Below are 23,289 nucleotides of genomic sequence, written 5' to 3' on the forward strand. Positions count from 1 at the left end.
AAAACCATACTTGTAGTTGTATTCAGACATAATGAATGAGGTCGTCATCTTCGAATCTATAAAAGTGTATCCCAATCTATAAAAATTGGGACAGAATTGTTGCACGGTGAAATCAGTAGTAGGTCTTAAGTCTTTGTACATTTGATATCAATTTTCTCTCTACAAGACTTCTCAATGGCCACATATGTAAACAAGTAATTACACTTATTACTATCATTTTAAATTAATACAAAAGCTATGAAATTTCTATACACAATAAAAAAGGCTCCATTCAGATTTAATTTTAATATATTATGTTATCTATTTTCTAGCATAATCAACTCTTTGCCCATATGGAATACATATAATTTAATCATTATTTTTATGTTGGTACAAAATTTAATTACTAATATTTCATGTTAATACAAAATATTTCATCACGTACAATAAGAACTAAATCACGATGCAATATTCAAACCTTTTTATACGGACAACGAGGAACCATTTTATATAAATAGTGGCATGTATTAAAATATTACACAGGTATGAGGTTACTAAATGTTGATAACAATTTGTGATGGCATACAATAAGCTTTACTAGATTGTTTTTACTACTGTTTAAATTTAAAGAAGTAATTTGCTTGGTATAACTATAAATTATAAACTAAGGTTTCATTTTATATGCCTTATAAAGTAACACAAATTCTGGGAAGAGCCAAAATTCCAGATTCGATATAGAACGCTTTAGCCTTTTTTCATTCATTCCCATCCAATCAAAAAATCTTTTGTGTAGATTTTGTGAATTGGTTTCTGGAATCATAAGATATAAAATATTTTTTTTAGAAATTATTGGAGAGTTGTTAGTACGAATGCGATTTTAGTGATGTGTTGTAATGATCTGATTATTATTATGTTTCTTCCAAAATCCATATATTAATACGCCCACTTAAAAAATGCTTTTCCCAATACAAATGAAATACTATAATAAATTAATTTCCTATTATATTTTTAATTGATTTCTAGACTTTTCTGGGTTTTCTTTCTCTCAGTTTTTAGGCTAAATCAGAAAAGCAAGCATGCAATTCCTATTGGAGTACTATATTGCACTATCCTAAACAACTTTCCCACTTTTTTTATTATTATTTTTTTAATTTCTGACAAATTTCACAGCAAAGTCTATATAAAAAGATGAGTATAAAAAATACTCAAACTTTTGCGCTCATTCCTCCAAATCCTTCTTTCTTCCATTAAGGCAAGCATTATTTTCCCTGCATGAAAAAATATTATTAAATGTGTTCTGCTTTGATTTTAGAGTTGTTATGTCTCATGTTTACTTTCTCTTTCAAATTGATATTTCATGATTGAATGATTATTTACCATAGTAACTGGAACTCATGCAGATTAACACCAAATATTAGTTTTAATTAGTATAATGTAAAGAGTAGTAAAACATCCATTCACTCTGTTGTGAGATAGTACTAATTTTCCTCCAATTTTAGTGTTAATTTTTCTTTTTTTTTCATGATAGAGAAATATGGCTACAGATGAGCAAAAACCAGATCCCTCACTGCTTAAACTTCAGGTTCTAACCTCATTTTTTGCTTTATTTTTTTTTCAATTTTCAGTTATTAATCTCCAACTGCTTAGATTTTACTAATATTTTACATGCTTTAACATGAAGTGATATTTGTGGCTACTAACATCATTTTCCATTACTTCAAAACATGCTTAACTAATTCAAGAAATCTGTATGAATAAAACAGAGTCATAGTTCACAATGTAGCACAAAATAATAGTTCAAAATCAAATCCTACTTTTCTGATGTTCTCCATCTTTTTACATTAGTATCCTTCCTTGCTTTCTGATGCATCTTTGGAGTGTAACCGGACATTAAGCTTCAAGGCTTGGATGGTCGAACGCGCAGCCTCTCGAGAGGGCGTTCCTCGACAGTCGTCTAAAACTCAGACACCACCACCAGGACTACTTATGATCAAAGATGTGAGTGTTTTTCTCATCACTTTCTTCCCGAATCCTCTTCTTACACCGGTTTATGCAACAGGAGCCGTGGCAGGGCCCGCCCGGATTCTCACCCGAAGACTATCTGAATCCAGCAGCCCGAGATTTGACTGGACCAAGGAACAAACTTCAAACTCTTCCTCCATCAAAAGAGGTAACAAAACATTTGTCTTTTTAACCTATTTTTAACCATATAGTATGATTCATTTTAACCTATCTTTTCCTCATCTCCCAAAGACCATCGTCCCAAAAAGGCCTCTTCCGTTGCAAGGTCCACCAGGAATATCACGCGACGAGCATCTGAATCCACCGTGTAACAAAGTTCAAACTCATCCTCCATCAAATGAGGTAATAAACATTTATTTTTAACCTATTGTTTCCCCATATAAGGTTCATTTTAACCTAAATTTTCCTCATCTGCCAAAGACTATCATCCCAAAAAGACCCTGTTCATTGCAAGGTCCGCCAGGAATATCACGCGACGAGCATCTGAATCCACCGTGCAACAAAGCTCAAGCTCATCCTCCACCAAATGAGGTCACAGAAATTTTGATTTTTAACCTATTTTTTGCAATTTATGATTCATTTTAACCTAACTTTTCCTCATCTCCCAAAGACCATCATCCCAAAAAGGCCTCGTCCGTTACAAGGTCCACCCGGAATATCACGCAACGAGCATCTGAATCCCCCATATGAGGTGACAAACATCTGTTTTTAGCCACACATGTTTCATTTTTAACCTTTTGTTCCCTCTCAGCTTCCATTTTCACGAGGAAATCCATCTCCGACTCCAAGGCCTAATCCGTTTCAAGAGCTCAAACTTCTCCCAAAGACCATCGTCCCAACAGGGCCTCGTTCATTCTTGAAGAGGAAAGCAACAACGCCTGAGAAGCCTGCCACACCGCCACTTCCTCCCAGCAAGATGAGGAAGTCCGCGGATAATTTGGTCTGCGATCTCTGCGTGGCCAGCTGCTCGAGCGCCTTAGTGATGCAGCAGCATTTGAGAGGGCGGAAGCACAAGGCCAAGATCAGTTTCAATAAAAGGAAGAGGGAATCCAACACCACCACTGCCTCAAAACCAAGATGTGACCTCTGCGAAATCTGGTGCTGCGACGTTGGTGCGTTGCAGATGCACTTCAAGGGGCAGAAGCACATGGCCAAGGTGCAAGAGCTGCAGCTGTGCAAGGAGAGGGGCGGGCAGAAATCCTCGAAAGCGCCTATAATCTGTGAGGTGTGCGGAGTTTCTTGCATGAACCAAGACTCGTTCGAGCAGCATCTCAAGGGCAGGCAACATGCCGTTAAACAAGACCTCAAGCGCCGAGGACTCCTTTGAACATCCAACCTCTATATATCCATTTATCTATCTATCTATCTAGAGTTTATTAAATTTTCAGACCATAGCAACTTTGTTTTTCTACTTCAAACAACTAACTTTCCTAGTCTTTTCAACCAAGAACTGAAGAACCTATGTTTGATCTCAACATTTTCGGTTTCTTGAATATGATGAAGAGGTCTTTGTAAAATTTTAATGATATCATCTATATAGCTTTTAAATCATTATTTGATACAATGAAATTATTATATTAAGAAAGAGAATGAAAATTGCGGAAAATGTTGGTTTGGAAAATGATAGTATCTTTATATGGAGTAGGAAATGACCTATGTGATCCTCATTGATCAAAAAGCAAGACTAAAATGTTGCTAAAAAAATCCTTCGCAAATAATGGAACGAAGAGAGTAAACTTTTTTCTCTACTTAATTCAATAAACACCATTAATAGTATAATAGTGAAAAAAAACGTCTTACTTATCTTAAGACTAAGGAATACTTTAGTGATAAAATAAATGAATAAAGATAAATTAGAATGGTAGTAGTTAAATAAAAGAGGAAACATTTTTTTGGGTTCTCAAACTTTGTTTTTGGTTTGTAATATTTGAAAAGTATCTTTTAAGGTTTTATAACTTCTATGTAATATTGTTTAAGCTATTTTCTTTTACTATATCAAACTTTTTTAGATAAAAATGCCTTCAAGCCAATAAAAGGCATTTTAGTCTATTTATTATCTATTTCTTTATTTATTAAAATATTCACTTTTTCTCTCTTATTCTCTATTTTTTTCTACTCTCTTTTAATATAAAAGAGATAAATTAAATATTTTAATAAAGAAGAGAGAATAAATAGAGTGAAATATCCTTAGGACTCGTTCACAGTTGTTAGAAATACTAAGAAATGGACTGAAATCTTGGCGAATTGTGGTGTTCAAGTTCATTTGTTTAATAATGTTCAGCCCTAATTACAAATATGGGCCCGCACTATTGAGCATGGAAATGTGTCGAAATTATTTCTTTTCAAATTGATGGTTTTTAAAACTCACTGGAAATCTGGATCCAGAATTGAAGACATATTTACTTCTTTACCCTTCCATAGCTCATTCCAATTCCTATTCCTCCCTCTCTCCTTCGAAAATATCTCCCAGTGCCCTAGAAATGTCTGTCTTTTTATTCCTTTGAATAATCAATGTTCACTGATACATGATACTTGTAGCTGGGAAGAATGATACTTGTAGTTGGGAGGAATGATACTTATAGCTGGGAGGAAAGATGTATCATTAATAATACATGATAAATGTAATGCTAATAAAGTTGTGTAGTTGAGAGTTAGTTGAGCTGAAATCAAGTTAGTTAGAGGCGGTTAGAGCTGTTAACTGTCGATTAGTTACACATTCAGCTATATAAGCGGATCTCTTCCTCATTTGCATTCATTCAATTCAAATATTAATGCAAAACTCTTCTCCTCTCAATCTATCTTCCCTCTCGCCGAGTTCTATTTGTATAGGTGCGATTCCGGTAGCCGTTCTCAGCTCCGGCAGCCCCAATTCTGCACCATTCACACTTTCAACTAATAAATGGAAAAGATGCATCAATTGATATGCTCGACTATTTGCTTAAGCATGAATTTATGGAGTTAAGGCCATTGTCCAAATCGAAAAGCTATGGAAGAATTTTTAAGAGAGAGGCAGATGAGGTAGCTAGCATGGTGCGTGACTCTCGTACAGCCCCGGTCGGATTGGAGCGGCGACGAAGACGGCAAGCCGCCGCTAATTCCATTCCGAATCCCGAACACATTGAGGAGTTTTCACAAAGTTGGAGTGGGAAGTTAAAAGGAGAAAAATTAGAGAGGCAGAGACAGAGGATTGGGGGGGTGTGGGACGAATCTAGAGAGCAATTCTATACATCAAATTGAGTGATTGATTGAAGAAGAGGGGCTGTGACAGAGCATATGCAGAGAGAGATGAAGAGTATAGAAGAAAGGTAATGAAGTAAGCATGGCAAATCAGAGTAATTAGGGCATTTTGGGCATTTAGAACAGAAAACTCTATCCATTAAATTAAAAATTGATTCATATCTAGACTTATTTCTACTTCCCTAAACAACCGAAATATAATTGATTATATCAATAGACTTATTTTTACTTCCCTAAACAACCGAAATGGATGACTATATGTGAGCTCTACAAATAAATCAAGTCAGATTTATTTATGGCCTTCCCAAATAGTGAACAAGTTCTAAATGTATTTGAGGGTATTTTTATTCAAAAAAATTTAAAATAATAAAAAAGCAGCATAAATCATCGAAGTTAAGAGCATCTCCAGTGGGCGGACATCCCACTAGGACATCCACTAGGGCATCCCAAAAACACCTCCTGCCACGTCACTAGGACTTCCCATTCCACTGCCACGTCACTAGGACATCCCCTCCTATGTCCGCCCTTCCCACTAGGACATCCCGCAATAAAAAAAATCATACATTTACAAATAAAACAATTTACATTTATGGAAATAAAATTTGACGTCAACCCCTCCGAGTCCAAACCTCATACATTTACAAATAAAACAATTTGACGTATATATAGAGTTTAAAAAAAAAATTAAAAACGGGACGTCCGACCGGACGTCCGACTGGACGCCACAATGGCGGACGTCCGCCCGCCCGTCGCGCCGACGTCCGAGGACACCCGACGTCCTCACGGGACGTCCGTATCCGACCCTAAACGCCACAATGGCGGACGTCCCGGTCACCCGTCGCAACGTCCGACCGGACGTCCGCCATTGGAGATGCTCTAATGAACATCATCAGAAGATATTTATAAATATTACTTTAATGGCATGCTATAAATTTATTCTATTAGGTACGCAAAAAAATTTAAAGTAACGATTTTAAATATATAATTCTATTTCTGAAAATTTTGGAAAATTTATGATTTAAAATGAAATTGCCCTATATTTATCAAACACAGCCATTTTAAATTCTTTATTATTTCTCTATATATTTACCTTCTTCCTCGCGCGTGAACCAACGTTCTTCAGCTCTCCAGCGCCGCCAGTTCTCCCCAGCGCCGCCAGTTCTCCCCTCGTTCTCCATCCTCCATTAAAGAGGTATTTGAAAGCTTGAAGCTTCACACCGACGCTTATTGCTTGCGGAAAATCGGTCAATTTTTTTTTCTTATTCCTCTTTTTTTCTAAAAGATTGAAGTAGGGAAAGTTGTACTTGAATTGGGCTGGCGGTGAATTTATAAATTGATTTGGGAGTGTTCCATAGTAATTGGCTTCACGTGGTGCTCAAACTTGTATGGTAGGATTTTTTATGCAGAATTAAGTGTTTTGTTCAATAGTTTGGCTTTTGATGCTTTGGCATATATGAAGTTGGAATTTCGGGTTAATCTATTACTTCATAGGTTGTTTAAGCTTGTGTATCGTTATGGATTTGTATTTTTAGTACTGCTCATTGCTCTATCAATCGTATGATGCTGTTTCCGTTTTGTTGATGTTGTTAGATGAGAACTTCGGTTGAAGTTTTGCTAATTTCAAGTTTGCGATATTTTTGCTGAAGATTTAAGAAAAGGAAAAAGATTGATTAGATTGGTATATGGATGCCAATGAAGAAATTATGTATATATGTACAATATTAGTCATTACGTTGTTTGGTGCTTGAATTTGATTGTGTATAGTGAACAAATTAGTCTAATAATATCACACTCTGATATAATTATTCTGCTGTATTGTTTGATTTTTGAGCGTCTTAGATTGGTTGACTCTAATTGATATGTTTGTTTTCTTAGAAATGAATGCGCCATCTCCAGTCCACGACGACAATGATAATGGGGAGCAGACTTTCATAGATGAAAGTGATATAATTAACGAGTATGAAATCGATGATGAAGGTACAATTGTGCAGCTGTGCTATTATCTTCTATAGAGTGTATTTGATTAAAAAATGCTGGTTGAGACTCTATCTAATTTATAATACTATATGTCATGTGCTTTCGTACGTTTTCTGATGATTGACCTAATTGTGGCTTTAGAACTCCCCGATGCAGATGAGGAAGGTGGCTCTGGTGGAGAAGAAGAATTCGGTGCGTCCATTAAATGCAATTTTCTTTCAATAACGTCACTTATTTAAATTTAATCCATGTTGGCATTTGTGAAAGAAAAGCAATTTCGTATTGTTGTCTTACCCCATCATCTTCTTTGGCTGCAGATGGAATTGATGATTCTGTACATATATTCACTGGTCACACAGGTGACCTATACTATGCTCTTCTTTCTGTTGTTTTTTTTTAAATTTTATTGTGCACATATTGCTCATTCTTTGAAAAATTGATTTGATTTGTGCATCCAAGATTTGTGCTTACTAAATGCTTCTTTTGCATCTAGGTGAACTGTATACTGCTGCATGTAGTCCAACAGATGCTTCTCTCGTGGCAACTGGAGGCGGAGATGATAAAGGATTTCTGTGGAGGATTGGTCAAGGAGATTGGGCTTTTGAATTGCAAGGTGTGGAATTGGTCTCCTGTCTCCGTATTCACAGTTTTAGTTGTCTGATATATGAACGTAAATGGCTTATAAGGTATCAAAGTTTTAAGTATGTGTTTAATTATCAACACTCTAAACCTTTCCAACAAATTTTTCTTGTTTTGGATCCTCTTGGAGCAAAGAACTGGATGAAAAATATACTACTATAACTTTTCAAATACAAGTTCAGTGGATTGACTTTTATCAAAAAAATCGCCCATTTCTTCTTAAAATCATATATTGAGAAGTTAATGTTTCTGTAATACTCTATTAAAATGTTAGTTTTGCTAATTTATTAGATTATAGCATGGTATCAATGCAGTCCTAACAGCACTGACAATAATACAACATGAACTACAAAATTGCCTTCAAATTGTTTCACTTTTTGAACTACACATGTAAATACTGCTTTTATGGTATTTTTTTCGGACGACTAAAGCATAAGTTTATCACATTATTCGCTGACCTTTATCTCTTATGAAGTGCATGTCTCAATATTGAACAACTTTATATCGAAGAGTAGAAACGATTTTAGTACGTCGATTTGTATGTTTCATCTCCTTAAACATCCACTACAGGCCACCAGGAAACTGTATCTTGTTTATCCTTTAGCATGGATGGACAACTGATTGCATCTGGAGGCTTGGATGGAGTAGTGAAAGTGTGGGACGTAGCAAAGGAAGAACTGAAATGTACTCTCGAGGGTCCTGGTGCAGGCATTGAGGTGATTTTTACGAAGTTATGGAGGTGTAATTTGCCATAGTTTACTTCATGTTTATGCTATATCAACGGTGTGTTGTTCAGTGGGTCAGGTGGCATCCGAAAGGACACTTGGTCTTGGCTGGTGCAGAGGATTCCTCAATCTGGATGTGGAATGCTGACAAGGGGGGCGCTTATCTCAATGTTTTCTCAGGTCATGGGGGTAGTGTGACCTGCGGAGATTTTACACCCGATGGTATGGACTTGTTGTCATGAGAAAAGCCTCTTGACCTTTCTTTTTGCTCTGATTTTGTATTTTGGTGGCTTCATTGTCTGATAATTTCACTTTCTGAAGGTAAAACAATTTGTAGTGGTTCTGATGATGCAACTATGAAAATTTGGAATCCTAGAAATGCGGAAATCATTCATGATGTTAGAGGTACGTCATTTGGTTGGTTTTCATTTTCATCTATGTGTGAAACTAGAGCTGCCTGTTTGTTGTATATATGACTACACTATTTACGACTTCCCTTTCCATTATTATTATACTTATTCCATTCTCCTTTTCTTTTCTTTAAATTCTTTCATCTCTGCAATTTTTTGCTACAACACCGAAATCTGATAAACGAACTGTATTTTTATTAAAAAGGTCATCCTTATCACACTGAAGGAATCACATGCTTGACAATCAGCTCCGATTCTAGTCTTGTTATTACTGGTTCAAGCGATGGTTCGGTGCACGTTGTCAATATATCCACGGGAAAGGTACTTTTTGCCTTATTTTACCTCTCATTATTTCCTTAACTATTTAGGCAAATGAATGATCTTACCATTTCTCAATCCACAGGTTGTTCTATCCTTGAATGCACATACAGATTCAGTAGAGTCTGCTGCTTTCGAACCAAGGTTTTCACCTGCCACTTTTTCCTCTTCCTGGACGAGACGTAGAAAAGATTCATTTGGACATCCTCTTATTAAAATTGCGTATAATATTTACTATGTATAATTTCCTTCTTGTAGCTCTCGACGGGATAGCTGGAGGGCTGCAACCGGAGGCCTGGACAAGAAGCTTATAATCTGGGACCAGCATTCATCTCCACGTTGCATATGCGAACACGAGGTTTGCAAAACTAGTTATCATGAGCTCTTTTTTCGATAGAGGCAGGCTTGACAGTAAATGCTTGCCCTACGTTGTGCAGGACACAGTGGCATGTTTGCTATGGCTTGCCGGTTCGAGATACATAGCCACAGGCTGTCTTGACGGGAAGGTACGCATATGGGACAGCCTATCCGGAGATTGTGCCAAAGTGCTCAGTGGACACTCTGATGCCATTCAATCCCTGGCTGTGTCGTCTAATGGAGAATACCTTGTGTCTGTTTCGATCGATGAAACCGCTCGGGTGTTTGAGATTGCAGAGTTCAGATAGTTATTCATTCATGGCAGCCTCGTGAGTTCAAACTTCATTTATCTTTTGGTTTGCTTTTCAGACAATTAAAAGCTTGTGTTGAGTAAGTGTGGTGTTTATATATGTATCATAGCTTGGATGATTATATACTGTTATGGAAGTTTTGGTTGATTTATCTTCATTTTCAGATTTTTGAACACTAAATATATATGGAGCTCAATTGGAAGTGTAATCATCTTCAATAAATTTGTGAACTAATGCCAAGAGTATATAATATATATTTCGTTTGTGGGAACCGTCACTTAAGATTAAGATTAGAACAAATTAATCTCAATTAACTGAACAAATCAATCACAGCAGCAAGACTGATTCATTTGTATATGTACATCAACATCATCCAGTCAAGAATCTAATTTTAACAATGTGCAACATGTCCTACAATCAAACCATCACAAGCAAGAATCGACTATCCCTACGCCTCCGGCCTCCTTGCCGTCTCCTCGTCCCTCCCCAGCTCCGCACGACAGCACCACCGGACTGCTTCAAGATCGAGCTCATTGATAACTTGGATTGTTTCCTTGTTTTCGCGCTGCCCGGTTTGAAGCCCTTCTTCCCCCTCTTCTTGCCCTTCCCGGAAGAGCGTTTACTAAAACGAGACGAGTTTAGAGTGTTTTCCTCCGTTGCATCCGTCTCGAGTTTCATGACCACTTCAGCAAACCAGCACAGGTTTCTGAAGTTTGCTAGTGGATCGAGAACATCAGCGTCTACCTCGACTCCCGAGGAAAAAATCGTGACCAGAGTCTCTGCAGCAGTGGTGTTATCGAGTTCCACGAATGGCTCTTCCGATGATTCCAGTTGAATATCTTCAGATTCTCCTCTTGGAGGCGAACGCTCCTCGTTCTCCGGGCTCACTGGTCCCTTCAACGATCTTTGCTCAGGAGTAGAGGAGCTCGATGGAGCCAGATGCTCGTCTGCTACGCTACTGTTCAAGTCGATGTAACCTTCAGTTTTCAAGAAACTGTCACTGCCTCCGTTCTGTACAATCGGTTCGTCTTCAAAAGCCGTCTCAGAGGATGGCAACGAATTCAAATCAATATCGAGACCAGTGAACGATTTAAGAGGATCAGATGAACTTGTAGGCAATGACTCCGGCTCTATGGGCTCGTTCAAATCAATGAAACAATACGTTTGCCTGATATCTGAACTGGATCTCGACAAATCCCATGTTTTAGTCAAACCAAAGTCTGAACGAGTAGCATGCTGGAAGTCGGATATTTTCTCAGGGGTACGACATGTCAACTCGGGTGCTTTGAACTGCTTCACCTGATCGTCTTGGTACATACGAGCTGGAATATCAAGGTCGACAATTCCACTTCGTTCGCTGCTATGTCTTCTTATGCTACACTCGGATTGTAGAGTTGCAGGTCTCAGAAAGCTCTCTGCAACGAAACGTTTAGGCCCTTGAACGTTCCTTGATGTTAGCTCAGACAACTCACGAGGTGAAAGATTTCCGAGAAGCCAGTCTATTGCAGGAGAAGGCCTATGAGGAATTCCGACCCCGGAATGAGACGAGGAATAGATTAATTCTGATGTTTGAGACAGTAAATGCTGTCTCACTCTCATTTCATCCATCAAGTCCCTCTGCCTTCCGTGTAACCGGTGCAGCTCCTGAACCTGTGCGTTGAAAACATTAAACAGCTAAACATTACACAACTCACTCACAATCGATGACATGTTATCTCCATTGCGTTCCTACATGACTGCCCCCTCCTAATATCATTTTTATGTCGAGAGGGCCACTCTAGTTTTGATGAAACGAACGAAGAATACTAAACATATATACCAATGTTTCGTCTCAATCAACAGATGAAGCAAAGTTAAAAGGTCTGATGATGAATACCTGAAACCTGAACGTGGCTTCGTGATTCTGTATGATCTGTTTCACCATTCCCTTGTCATAACCTAAGTACTGATCAGACGATGGCACAAAAATGGTGTCGTTGTAGCCTCTTTCTTCTCCATACAGGTGCCAAGAATAGCCACCTGCACCGGAATTCAGATCTCTCGCGTGGCAATGCACGGGCGTGTAGCTACTGCACTGCATAGTTGCTCTGACTCACCTTGAACTGAAAACAACACAAGTTAGCATTGTGCATAAAGAAGCTCAAAATCCTCCAAAACTGAACATGCTGCATCACAATTAAAAACTCAAAGATTACACAGAAATTCAAAGAAAATCATGAAGAAACAAACAGTGGATACCTGCAATACAGCAATAGACATTACTCGCACAAACTTCACCACAGATATGAAATCCTAAGACGAATAATCATGAGCATTTCGCATAGTTTTCTTCGCACTATCCTCTCTTCCGAATACAAAATCAAACATACTAACACATCATATTCCAAAACTCAAAGATTACACAGAAATTCAAAGAACATCATGACGAAACAAACAGTTCTATCCTGCAATAGACATCACTCCTCACAAACTTCACCACAAATATAAAATCCTTAAACCAAAGCATTTCACATAGTTTTCTACAAACTAGAAAGATTCAAGAACCACCTTCTTCAAACAAGAAAAGCAAACACACAAGCCTCTGAGAGGAGGTCATATAATCCGAAACTGTCCTAATTTGAGAAGTATGAAAAAATCTAGCTAACTTTATCACAAAATTGCACATCCATATAAGACCAAACAGTATCCAAGAATACTTTTTCGTTTGATAAGATCAAGCCGACATTTATCCAGCTAAGCAAGGAAAAAACCATCAAGATGATTCCTTATGTTGACATTAGGCCAAAAAAACTCACCACCTCCAACAGAAGATCAGATTGTGAAAAGATAAGATTTGGACTTCAAAGCATCACACCAATTAATCTTCTTGACCATAAACCAGAAAAGCCAAGAATTTGAGATTTTAGGAAGATAAATTCACTTTTTTCACCAAGAATTTGGAAAATGGAAACAAGAGAGAAACTGTCTTGTATTATTTGAGATCACACCAGTTAAATGTCAACTTTAAAGCATCACACCGAGTGGTGTTCTTGACCATGAATCAGAAAAGCCAAGAATTTGAGATTTTAGGAAGATAAATTCACTTTTTTTACCAAGAATTTGGAAATTTGTAACAAGAGAGAAACTGTTTTGTATTATGAGAGATCACACCAGTTACATCTCAACTTTAAAGCATCACACCGATTAGTGTTCTTGACCATGAACCAGAAAAGCCAAGAATTTGAGATTTTTTTGGGAAGATAAATTTACATTTTTCCACCAAGAATTTGGAAAATGGAAACAAGAGAGAAACTGTCTTGAATAATTTGAGATCACATCTGTTAAATCTCAACTTATCCCAGAAGAGAAAGACAAAAGAAAAACACACACACACACACACACTGGCTGACTGACACACACACACACACACACACACACACACACACACACAGTGGGGCATTCTGAGAAGAGAGAAATGCCCAGATGAGAAAATGAAGAAAAGATCGGACCCATAATCCATCTTCTCAGAGAAAACAACAAAGATTGGAACTTTACCTGAAAAGGATAAAACCAAAACCAAAACCAACTCAAAATCACAGCTTGATTACTTCACCAACATCGAAATTGCTCGGAAAATCAGGTGACAATGAAAGCGGGAAAAGGGTGCTTGGAGAAAGGAAAAAATCTCAGTGAAGAGAGCGGATTATGGGATGAAACTGAAACAGCTCAGAGACTTTGAGAAAGCTTGCATTTTTAGAGAGAGAGGGGGGGAGGGAAGGATTGAAAAGGAGGCTTGAATTTGCAAAGAAGCAAAGGCAAAAGGAAAAGCGGAAAAAGGTGAGCTGCGTGAGAGAGAGAAGATTGGAGTTTCTGGATCTGCTGGGGCCACACGCACTGGGCAAGGAAGGTGGAGAGAGAAGAGGAATATAACTTGGGATTTGTCAATACATATGACTCTCTGAGAGGGAGACAGAGGTCCCAATATATTCTGTGGATTGGTTTAAATTTTAAAATAAAAGAAGATAAATGTTAATTGTTGTGCTTTTCTCTAATTTTTATGAAGTTTGCATTGAAGTAGTAGTACTATATTTTTCAATTTGTTGATGTAATGATATTACTTTAAAATAGAGAATTTTAGTAGTTTTTTTTCTATCTGAAAAAATGAGTGAAGTGAGTTTTAATTTTTGTTATTCATATTTATAATTTTGGACATATTTGTGAGTGTACGCTAAGGGTATCCACTATAAGGCGGACACGCCCAATAGCCCCACCCCAGTTTTTGTCCATAGCCCCAATTTTGTTGTCCACGGCCCCAAAATTTTATTTCTGTCACTATAGTGGACACCTCCAATAGCCCCCAAATTCCAAATACAAAATTCTACATTTTCCCAGCCGCGTCCTCGCCCCGAACGCGGCTATCCCGCGTCCGCCGCCCCAATAGCCCCCAAATGTTGTCCGCCCACCTTCCCCACTATAGCCGCCCACCGCCCGCCCACCGCCCCCAGACGCGGCTATAGCCGCGTCCTACCCATAGTGGACACTCTAACAATGCGCACGGATATGACCAGAGTGAGGAGGCAACGGCGGCAATAAAGAATGGGAGATAATGAGGAGGCAACGGCGGCAATAAAGAATGGGAGATAAGGTGGCTAAGGGTGAAGGAGGAGAAAGAAGATGGTGATGGCGGTGGAGGAGGGGGAGACGACAACAAGGCATGAAGGGGGAGGATGAGGAAGTGGGAGGCAATGGAGGGGACGGTGTCGATGGCGAGGATGGGGTGAAGGTGTCGGGTGGGTGGCGAAAGGAGGGGAGGAGAAGATGTGGGGACGTATACATTCGATTCGTTACGGATATATACTTCATTTTTCATTTATCATTTGTGCACCAGAAAAAGAATAAAAAAGAACATTCGTTGACGCTTAGTGTGATGGAGGCAAGACGAGCCACCACCCTCCAATGCCCCTTGTGCTCCATGCACGGTGCACGCACGTCGGGGAGTGCGCCTTCTCGTGTGTTGCTGATGCATAGGAGTATAAAAATATTGAAAAGGTTCAAACTCAAACTCAATTGTAAATAAATTAGAGGGATGGTTTTGCTTTTTTGGGCTCTCTATATTAGTGAGATCATATTTGTATATTACCAATAATGTGGGATTTTAATTATTCTACCAACAATATTCTCTATAATCTAAAGTATAAGAGAAACCTAACCACCAACATGTCAACTACCAATTCTAAATTTATAGTCTTAATTTCACTTAGTTGACTCTAATCTTCTAACTAGATCACAACATTATAATATAAATAAATAAATTACCTTAAAATGCATTTTGATTAATGTAGTTAATTCGATTATTAACTAATTAAAGCTACTTATCTTCGCAAATTATATTATTTAATTTAAAATTATGTAATTGTTCAATAGTGTCAACAACTTTCGTAAGCATATGCTATTATTTCAAAATTCCAACATTGAATACTTATAAATTGATTTTCTAATTTCGACGAAATCATTAAATCATATCGAGGTGAGATTCCTATGCTGTTATAGTATATCCTATTATTAAAATATTCATTATTAAATAGTTGAAAAATTAATTAACGACAGTACTTCTCCCATTTTGAGATTCAAATTAATGGTATACATTAACTCGTCCAACTACCCATGATAAAGTTTTGCATATAATAATAGAACTCGATCGTGATCTGGATTTATAAAAAATTAACTATTAGAAGGACTAGTGTCTAATTTTAATTAATAAAGCAGTGGCAAATTAAGTCTTATTTTACTATTATTAATTAATTATTAATTATGCTTATCTTTTAATATTTCTAAGTTACATAATGTACTTACTAAAACTCTTGATATCCCATGTACTATTTACATTTGCTATTCTATGATTCTATCCATATCATATTATAAATTCGTTTCTCTTTCATTGATGTCTTTCATGAATTCATGACATATATCACATGAATTCATGACATATATCACTGAGTCAAATTAAGTGTCAAATAGCTAAACCTTATGTATAAATAAATAAATAATTGGAATTTTTAATGGTTGTACTCAAATAGCTAATTTTATCTAAATAGTATCAACCATCAACCAATATGTCAAATCTCAAATGGCAAAATTGGCTCGTCTAGGTTAAGTTTAATTTAATCGAAAAATTATTCAAAAAATTGCATAATCAGGATTTACCAATTCTTCCAAATTTATTTCATTTATATAGTTACCAATGAGACATATCTGAAGTAACAAAGTTGAGATATCACAAATTTTTTCTTAGATAGTGTATAATATAAGTCACACCTATACTGTGAACGTGGTGTAGTGGCTCCACCAAATTTTAATGTTAATCTCTAGTCTAATTTGATAAGTATAAAAATTTATATTTTAGTAAAATATAACCCTATAATTATAAATGAAATTAGTTCATGAACATATTTGTGTCCACTGATTTTTTTATCAAAATTCTTCCATACCTCTCAAGTCTCAATAATAGTTACTGTCACAAATAGAGATTTTTTTTATAGGTTTCGCTTTCTCGCAACTTCTTAAAATCAGATAGTAGTCATAATACCAAATTCCTACTATTCCTCATATTTAACAAAAAAAGAGTATTTATTTTCCTATTACTCATATAGTTTCATAAAATTGTTACTCCTACTAATGTTTTGTGGCAATGACCCGTAGAGCCTCACACGGTGAAGAAGTTCATAGATCCTAGTCGGAAAACAGAGGCGATACTACGATAAGTAGTATTAACAATGATATGGAATAACGAGAACAAAAACAAGGGTGGAACAAGTTATCAAATTTAATGGAGTTTTTCGTTCTTCATTTCAACAACAAGTCGATCGACCCATCGACCTCATATGGATCTGTCATTGTTGAATTCTGACCGAGTGTGGAAGCTAAAACACTTTTATAAATAATAGTTTCTCATTTCGTAGACTTATAATTATGATTTGTTTGTGGATCTCCTTTTACGTTTAGAGATTTTTAAAGGCTTTAAAAATAAGTTGAAAGATGCATTTTATCAATTTAAGATTTAAAAGGTTATAAATGCTTCTCTATGAGACACTACTATCTAAGGCTAAAATAATACTAGCTTTTTCCTTTTTTTTATGATTTACAGAGTGTAAATTATAAATGAAAATGATACAAATTGCTCTATTATAGAAGCTAGTTAATATAGCTAAAGAATAGACCTTTCGAAATTGGGTCATAAATACAAAAGTAGGACTATCTCCCCTCATTCGCAATATATTGCTAGGCGCCTAGTCAACTTATGTCTTCGGAGACATTCGAGTTACAACTGACATGCACACACACTCGAAGACTCGAACCTCCGATCCATTGATTTGGAAAGAATCGTCTTACAAATTAAGTTGTGTTTCGTCTAATTATCTACTATTAGTTTCATAACATCTTATAATAGATTGAGGAGAGATTTTTTTACCAATTAAACTGATCTTCGTCTGATAATCCATTATTTTATTTTACGTAACATTTTATGATAGATTGGAAAGAGAAACATCTTTTTAAACTGCATTTTGTCTGATTACCCTACTGTTTTAGATTTTCATTATATCTTAGATTTTATTGTCAATTAAGTTATGTTTCGTATGATTATATACTAATTTTAATTTACATAGCATCTTATAATAGATTGAGTGTCTTACCCATTAAGTTGCACTTCGTCTAGTTCATAACATCTTATAATAGACTAGGAAGAAAAATACTTGTCAATTAAATTACGTTTCGCCAAATTACTTAATATTTTTAGCTTTCATAGCATGTTTTTTTATTTCATTTCAAGAGTTCATTACAGGGGATTAACCTAAAACATTAGGTTATTTGAGCCCAAATATATTTTCGAATTGGAGCAAAATATATTTCGACTGCTGGCTTAAATCATTTCATTTTCAAACTGGATTGGGCCAATAAAATTCAAGAAATAACACTTGCGAATTTGGGCTCATATAAGGGCAAAATGGGTTTAAAGCTCAAAATAACTTTTAAATTGGTCTTATTTTTAAAATGTTAAGTGTGTTTAATGATACATATTATTTTAATCCAAAAATAAAATGATATATTCATTATTAAAATAAATTTAGTTGGAGACTTCATATTATTATTCATTTATAGAATTTGACTATAGAATATAAATATACTACTTTGTAGTTTGTACATTTAATAATATTATATTTTGTTAAATTCACGGAAATCATAAAGTTTACTCAAATTCTAGTTTTGCCCATAACTTTAGCAATAAGTTGAAAAAAAATCAAAATCACGAAGTTTGAATTTATTTATATACTGCGATGAAATTGCATGTGATATGATAGCAAATAGCATACGTAGATGACAACGTCAATGATTAGTGTATTAGTTTATGACCTCAACTTTGGTATTTTGATTCATGATTCATAACCAACTATTAGCACATTCTTTACACATATTAGTCCGTGCATCAAAATTAATCACTATTTATTTTATGATATATTGTTCTAGTTAAGCCACTTTTTTCTCTTTTAGGAGTATCACTTTTACTTAGGCATATACTATCATTTACAAGGAAATCTAATAATAATAATAATAATAATAATAATAATAATATTCAAGTTGCAATCTGCAAATAGTACTTGCCCTATTTATAGAGATAGATCAAACAACCACCAAAACTACAAACTCAAAAAAAAGAATTGAGCATCCCATCATGTTTTTACACCGTGGAGTAGAGACAGGGAGAGAGAGAGGAACAAAAACCATTAGCTGCCTCAAAACCCAGCATTTCTTCATCCATTGACATGAATCTTGAAGCAACTTGTCCGAGCACCATTGCCGTCGTGTTCGAGCTCTCACCAGAAAACGAGTGCTGAGAAGGCGAGGAACACGGAGAAGCAGAGGAAGACGGCGTTGGAGAGCCGGATCCCAGCATCACTCAAGTCAGTGTTGGGGTTCATCCCTGACGGGCCTAGAACGGGGTTTCCAAGTACGCCGCTGTTGGGGTTTGTCATGCCCGGGGTGTTACCGGTTGTCCCAGAGACCGGAGTTGTAGTCCCCATTGTGGGGGTGGTGGAAGCACTGCACCAATTAACAGCAAATCATGTTACTTATGAGTTATTAAAAAGGGATCTTCTGACAACATTTCAAGTTTTAAAAAAATGGACAAGATTTTCTGACAATATCTACTTCAAATTAATTTAATGGCATAATAAAAAAGAAAATAGTTTTAATCCAAATTCTATACTCTATTGATCATCTAAAAGGGCATCTTTTAATCCAGCAAAAGTTCGCAGCCCATGATAAACAAACTTAGTGTCATTTCGCCTCAAATTCACGCACGTTCACATGCGATAGCTAGTGAATTATAGTAGAGTGTAAAATATACGAGGGGTATTGCACTCGTTGACAGATGAATCTATTCATCTCGTTCTTGATGGAGTATTGAATAACATCATAGGACGGACCATGTCTATTCGTGAGTGAATCGTGATCACGAGGAAGACAACTAGCTATATATAGGAATGAATGCTCAATATTAGGGAACTAAGGACACACCTAACTCCATCCAATTCTAATGACACTTAGATCCTTATATGTTGAGCACACATCACATTTATTTATTTTTCTCAGGAAAAAAATAAATATGCAGTGATTGGTTGTGTAATAGTGTAATCAATTACTGCCATAAATTCTACAGTCTGTAGACTCCTGTGGCTTTCTCATGGGTGCAGAAATTTGGGCAATCTTGGAATATCCACTACTACTTTTTTGACTAAAGGAGTAAAGAGTGATGAAAAAGGTGAAATAGCTAAAGCTTTAGATGCTCAGCCATTTGCCCATCATTATTTTGGAACATCTTGAAAGATTGTTGAAAGATGAATTTTTTATTTAATACGAATATCAAACTCAATTTGTATATTCCAAAAACTAAATCTCTGCATTTGATAGGAATGAATCTTCGATGGTCCAAAAAGTCCATTCTTTATGAAGCATATTTGACCTTGTGGAAGATGCCATTCTAGTTCAATAAACAAGAATCTAATACAAAAACTTACCATTCAAGATGACCACTTTCTTGAATGACCCGGTATTTTAGGTGGAATTGTTGAGTGTGGTAAAATAGAAAGAAAGATGAGAGTATTTCAATTATTGAAGAGAAGAGAAAATTTATATGTTCATGCATCTTAGTTGGGACAAATCGAAAATGAAATGTGGCGAATATAAAGCAACCTCCACCTCAATCCGAGATCCACTACACCGTTTCTTAGCGTGTATACACCAAAAACGGGTTAGAGGATCAAGTGTTTCGACACGAAACTAGCCAGCTTAAAATGCAATCACCAACCAACCAACCCCAAATTAACTAGCATGTTTTATGCAAGTGCACGAACAGATCAAGGAAAGGGCAAAGTGTAAGGACAAAAAGGGAAACCATTTAAAGTCTTGAAATTTTAAACTATCTTCTCAACCTAAAGTTGAAATATTATGCAGTTCAAATTGGATTCCAATGCAGCATAATGACAAAAATAGAAAGAGGATAGCTTCTTTTGAGTGAAAAAGGACTTGACATAAAGTAGGAAATTTTGAAATGGGGGTGGGTGGTTCCATACAACTGGTGGGCAAATTAGGGATTTCACACCCAATAAAACCGACAGGGTTTCAGACAATGCATTGAAGAGTGAACTGTCATATTCCCCCACACATAATTATATATTCGTGCTTCATTTCAAGATTATGAAATAAAATTTTGTAGTACTACTACACAATTATATAATTCTTCCCAAGAAAAGATAAAATTATTTCGTCACAAGTTTTAAATAAACATGGTTTGTAGTACCTACAATGTGAGTAAATTGGTATATTAAGGAATAAAATTAATGAACTAATTTCTGTATAGTACTATCAAAATGACAAAAATTAAATCTTTTTGGTAAAGATTGTAAAGAAAGTTGATTAAAATTACCTTGCAGTTGCAGGATACGAACATCCAGAAATGCCTGTAGAATCCACAAGAAAAAAGACAAAAATTCTGAATCAATAATTTATTTTCGTAATCATAAAGCAGATCTGATAAACATTAAATAAAAAATATAAAAATATAATGCGGAGTTCTAATTTTGATTCACATGCTCCTCCTAATCATACTATATGCATACATATAAAATGTAGAGATTAAATTGAAAATATTTTTAAATTTACGAATTCTCAAATTTCGATCTACTCTATTCTATAGCTCGAAATTATAAAAAAGTAGAGTTATGAATGTTTAAAGTAAAATTTAAAAAAAGGAAGAGGAAAACTGACTAGGATCGGAGGAGGCGACGGTGGCGGCGCCGGCGAAGTCGCAGGCGGTGGGTTGTTGGCGGTTTTTCTGGAAATAGCTGTTGGCGGCGTAGCTGCAGTGAGCCTTAACGGTGTTGGGTTGGAAGCACGGCCCGTTTTGATGGATCGGGTTGCAATCCGCCCCGGCTCCGCATGCGTAGTCTAGCGCCTTCTGCAGCACAGGATCGGTTAATCCATCCTTGCACACGCACCACAACGCGCCTAAATCAAATCATAATTAATTCCATTTCTTAATTAAGTAGGAGTAAAAATGCAGCTAAATGTGAGCATTGAGGAGCTAAAATGAGAAATTAAAATGCAAGTATAATATTTTACTAATTTTTTTATTTGAGAGAAATGTTCTGCTAAAAGGTAAACAAAATTGGAAAGAAAATAGCAGAAGTGAAGGTAGCAAAATTGGAAAGAAAATAAAAGAAGCTAAAAGGTGAAATTGAAATTAGGAAGAACTGCGTAGTTTCGTTGAGCATTGAGGAGCTAAAAGGTGAAATTAAAATTGAAATTATATAGCGAAGATTTGGAGGTTTTGATTTGAGAAAAAAAGTGGTGAAATGAGTAGCTTACTGGAGTGGCCGGCGATGGAGAGGAGGAGAGGGATAAGCAGGAAAGCAGCCATCGATTATTCAACGCAGTGTAGCTAGATTCGAGAGGAAGAAGAAGAGAATGGTGGAAGTGAAGTGAGAGAGTGAGAGTGGAGGAGTGAGAGAGCGATTATTAATTGGTGAATGTTTTGGAGAGGGAGAGAGAGAGAGTGCAGAATGTGGGGAAGAAGGTGGGCCAGCCTGGTGCTGGTGTCGCCTTCTCCGACTTAATTTCGCTCTTTCTTTTTTCATTTTTTTGGGGGACCGCCTTGAGCTCTGTGTGCGCCTTTTTTGTGCACGCTCTCTCGTGCGAGTTTTCGAGGAGCGCGTGCAGTGTGCCCGTGTCTCGGTGCATAGCGTGACATATGTTGCACCCGTGTTGGTGTTGCGAGAGAGAGAGATATTTCAGTTTTTTAGATTAAATTAGACTAGTGATTGAATCGATCCTCTCGATCTGTCTCGCGAATGAATGAGAGAAGATTAGGGAAGAGGCAGTTTTCTTAGTTCACGTATTTTACGAGGGAAATGAAAAAAGAGAGAGAGAGAGAGAGAAAAGAGGAGAAAATGGCGAATTTCGCATAAAATGAAAGGCTTGCGAGCCCTAAACTTATATTCTGAAAGAGGTCATCCAATTTAATCCCACAAACTAAAGTCTCTCATTGCGACTTTAGTGTCTTAGAAAATTTTCTCGTTGAAATCCATATTTCGACTATTTCAAGTCCATATTCAAGAAATGGAACATGAATATGAAGATCTAAGAGTATTCACAACCGGGAGTGGTCTCGCCGCCGTGCAAGACGGCTCCACAGACTGCGTCTATTACACGGAGAAGGCCGTGGGACAGTGTTCAGCGCGCGTTGACGGGATGGGCAGGGGCGTGGGGCGGACGGCATTCTCTCGGTGCCTATTGCACGTCGAGCAGGAGTCGTCCCAAATTTTTTATTTTTATTTACTTAAAAAAATTGTTACAACTCTAAATATATAACTCATTACACATCATTTTTTTTATATTTCATCCGTCCCACAATAAGAGTCAATTTGATAGGAGCACGAATTTTAAGAAATATAAAGAATAGTTGATTGAAAAAGTTAATGGAATATGAGGTCTACTTTTTTAAGGTTTTAGAATGTGAATGAAATAAATTAGTGAAACATGGGTAACACTTATTATTTATGGTAAAAATGAAATGTGACTGTTATTATGGAACAAAAGAAGTACTCCCTCCGTCCCATGTTACTTTAGGCGTTTCTTTTCGGCACGGGATTTAAGAAAGTTGTGTTTAGTGAGTTAAATAAAGTAGATGAGGGAATAAAGTAAGAGAAAGAAGAGAGAGTAAAGTAAAAGAAAGAATAAAGTAGGTGTAATTAGATGTTTTGTTTTTAGCCAAAAAGAGAA

General features: G+C 36.4%; 4 protein-coding genes across 7 annotated transcripts; 2 read left to right on the plus strand and 2 right to left on the minus strand.

The window, feature by feature from the left end:
- The first annotated feature begins 1,511 nt into the window (after window positions 1-1,511).
- Window positions 1,512-3,498, plus strand: LOC121781921. The gene is made up of 7 exons (XM_042179626.1): window positions 1,512-1,561; window positions 1,825-1,977; window positions 2,039-2,149; window positions 2,233-2,343; window positions 2,422-2,532; window positions 2,612-2,692; window positions 2,753-3,498. Exons 1-7 carry the CDS (start codon window positions 1,514-1,516, stop codon window positions 3,326-3,328), a joined length of 1,191 nt encoding a protein of 396 aa, XP_042035560.1. The 5' UTR covers window positions 1,512-1,513; the 3' UTR covers window positions 3,329-3,498.
- A 2,787-nt stretch (window positions 3,499-6,285) lies between these two features.
- On the plus strand, window positions 6,286-10,132 carry LOC121782225 (angio-associated migratory cell protein-like). The gene is made up of 12 exons (XM_042179971.1): window positions 6,286-6,430; window positions 7,114-7,215; window positions 7,357-7,407; window positions 7,533-7,574; window positions 7,709-7,828; window positions 8,425-8,570; window positions 8,651-8,801; window positions 8,901-8,984; window positions 9,195-9,310; window positions 9,393-9,451; window positions 9,566-9,665; window positions 9,745-10,132. Exons 2-12 carry the CDS (start codon window positions 7,116-7,118, stop codon window positions 9,970-9,972), a joined length of 1,197 nt encoding a protein of 398 aa, XP_042035905.1. The 5' UTR covers window positions 6,286-6,430; window positions 7,114-7,115; the 3' UTR covers window positions 9,973-10,132.
- Window positions 10,133-10,265: 133 nt separating this feature from the next.
- Window positions 10,266-13,889, minus strand: LOC121782224. Of its 4 annotated transcripts, none has more exons than XM_042179968.1 (3): window positions 13,510-13,889; window positions 11,852-12,077; window positions 10,266-11,625 (listed from the first exon to the last, which is right to left on the minus strand). In XM_042179968.1, the coding sequence occupies exons 2-3, from the start codon at window positions 12,053-12,055 to the stop codon at window positions 10,393-10,395; spliced, it is 1,437 nt and encodes a 478-aa protein (XP_042035902.1). In that variant the 5' UTR covers window positions 12,056-12,077; window positions 13,510-13,889; the 3' UTR covers window positions 10,266-10,392. The 4 variants fall into 4 exon arrangements, with proteins under 4 accessions (XP_042035902.1, XP_042035904.1, XP_042035903.1 ...); XM_042179970.1 differs by lacking the exon at window positions 13,510-13,889 and adding an exon at window positions 12,771-13,503; XM_042179969.1 differs by lacking the exon at window positions 13,510-13,889 and adding an exon at window positions 12,214-13,503.
- A 4,658-nt stretch (window positions 13,890-18,547) lies between these two features.
- LOC121781176 (PLASMODESMATA CALLOSE-BINDING PROTEIN 3-like) lies at window positions 18,548-22,037 on the minus strand. Its single transcript, XM_042178893.1, has 4 exons — window positions 21,877-22,037; window positions 21,277-21,516; window positions 20,936-20,969; window positions 18,548-19,050 (listed from the first exon to the last, which is right to left on the minus strand). Exons 1-4 carry the CDS (start codon window positions 21,926-21,928, stop codon window positions 18,825-18,827), a joined length of 552 nt encoding a protein of 183 aa, XP_042034827.1. The 5' UTR covers window positions 21,929-22,037; the 3' UTR covers window positions 18,548-18,824.
- Window positions 22,038-23,289: the final 1,252 nt, after the last annotated feature.

The sequence above is a fragment of the Salvia splendens genome, chromosome 20 (genome assembly GCF_004379255.2).
Source record: "Salvia splendens isolate huo1 chromosome 20, SspV2, whole genome shotgun sequence".
Taxonomy (NCBI): domain Eukaryota; kingdom Viridiplantae; phylum Streptophyta; class Magnoliopsida; order Lamiales; family Lamiaceae; genus Salvia; species Salvia splendens.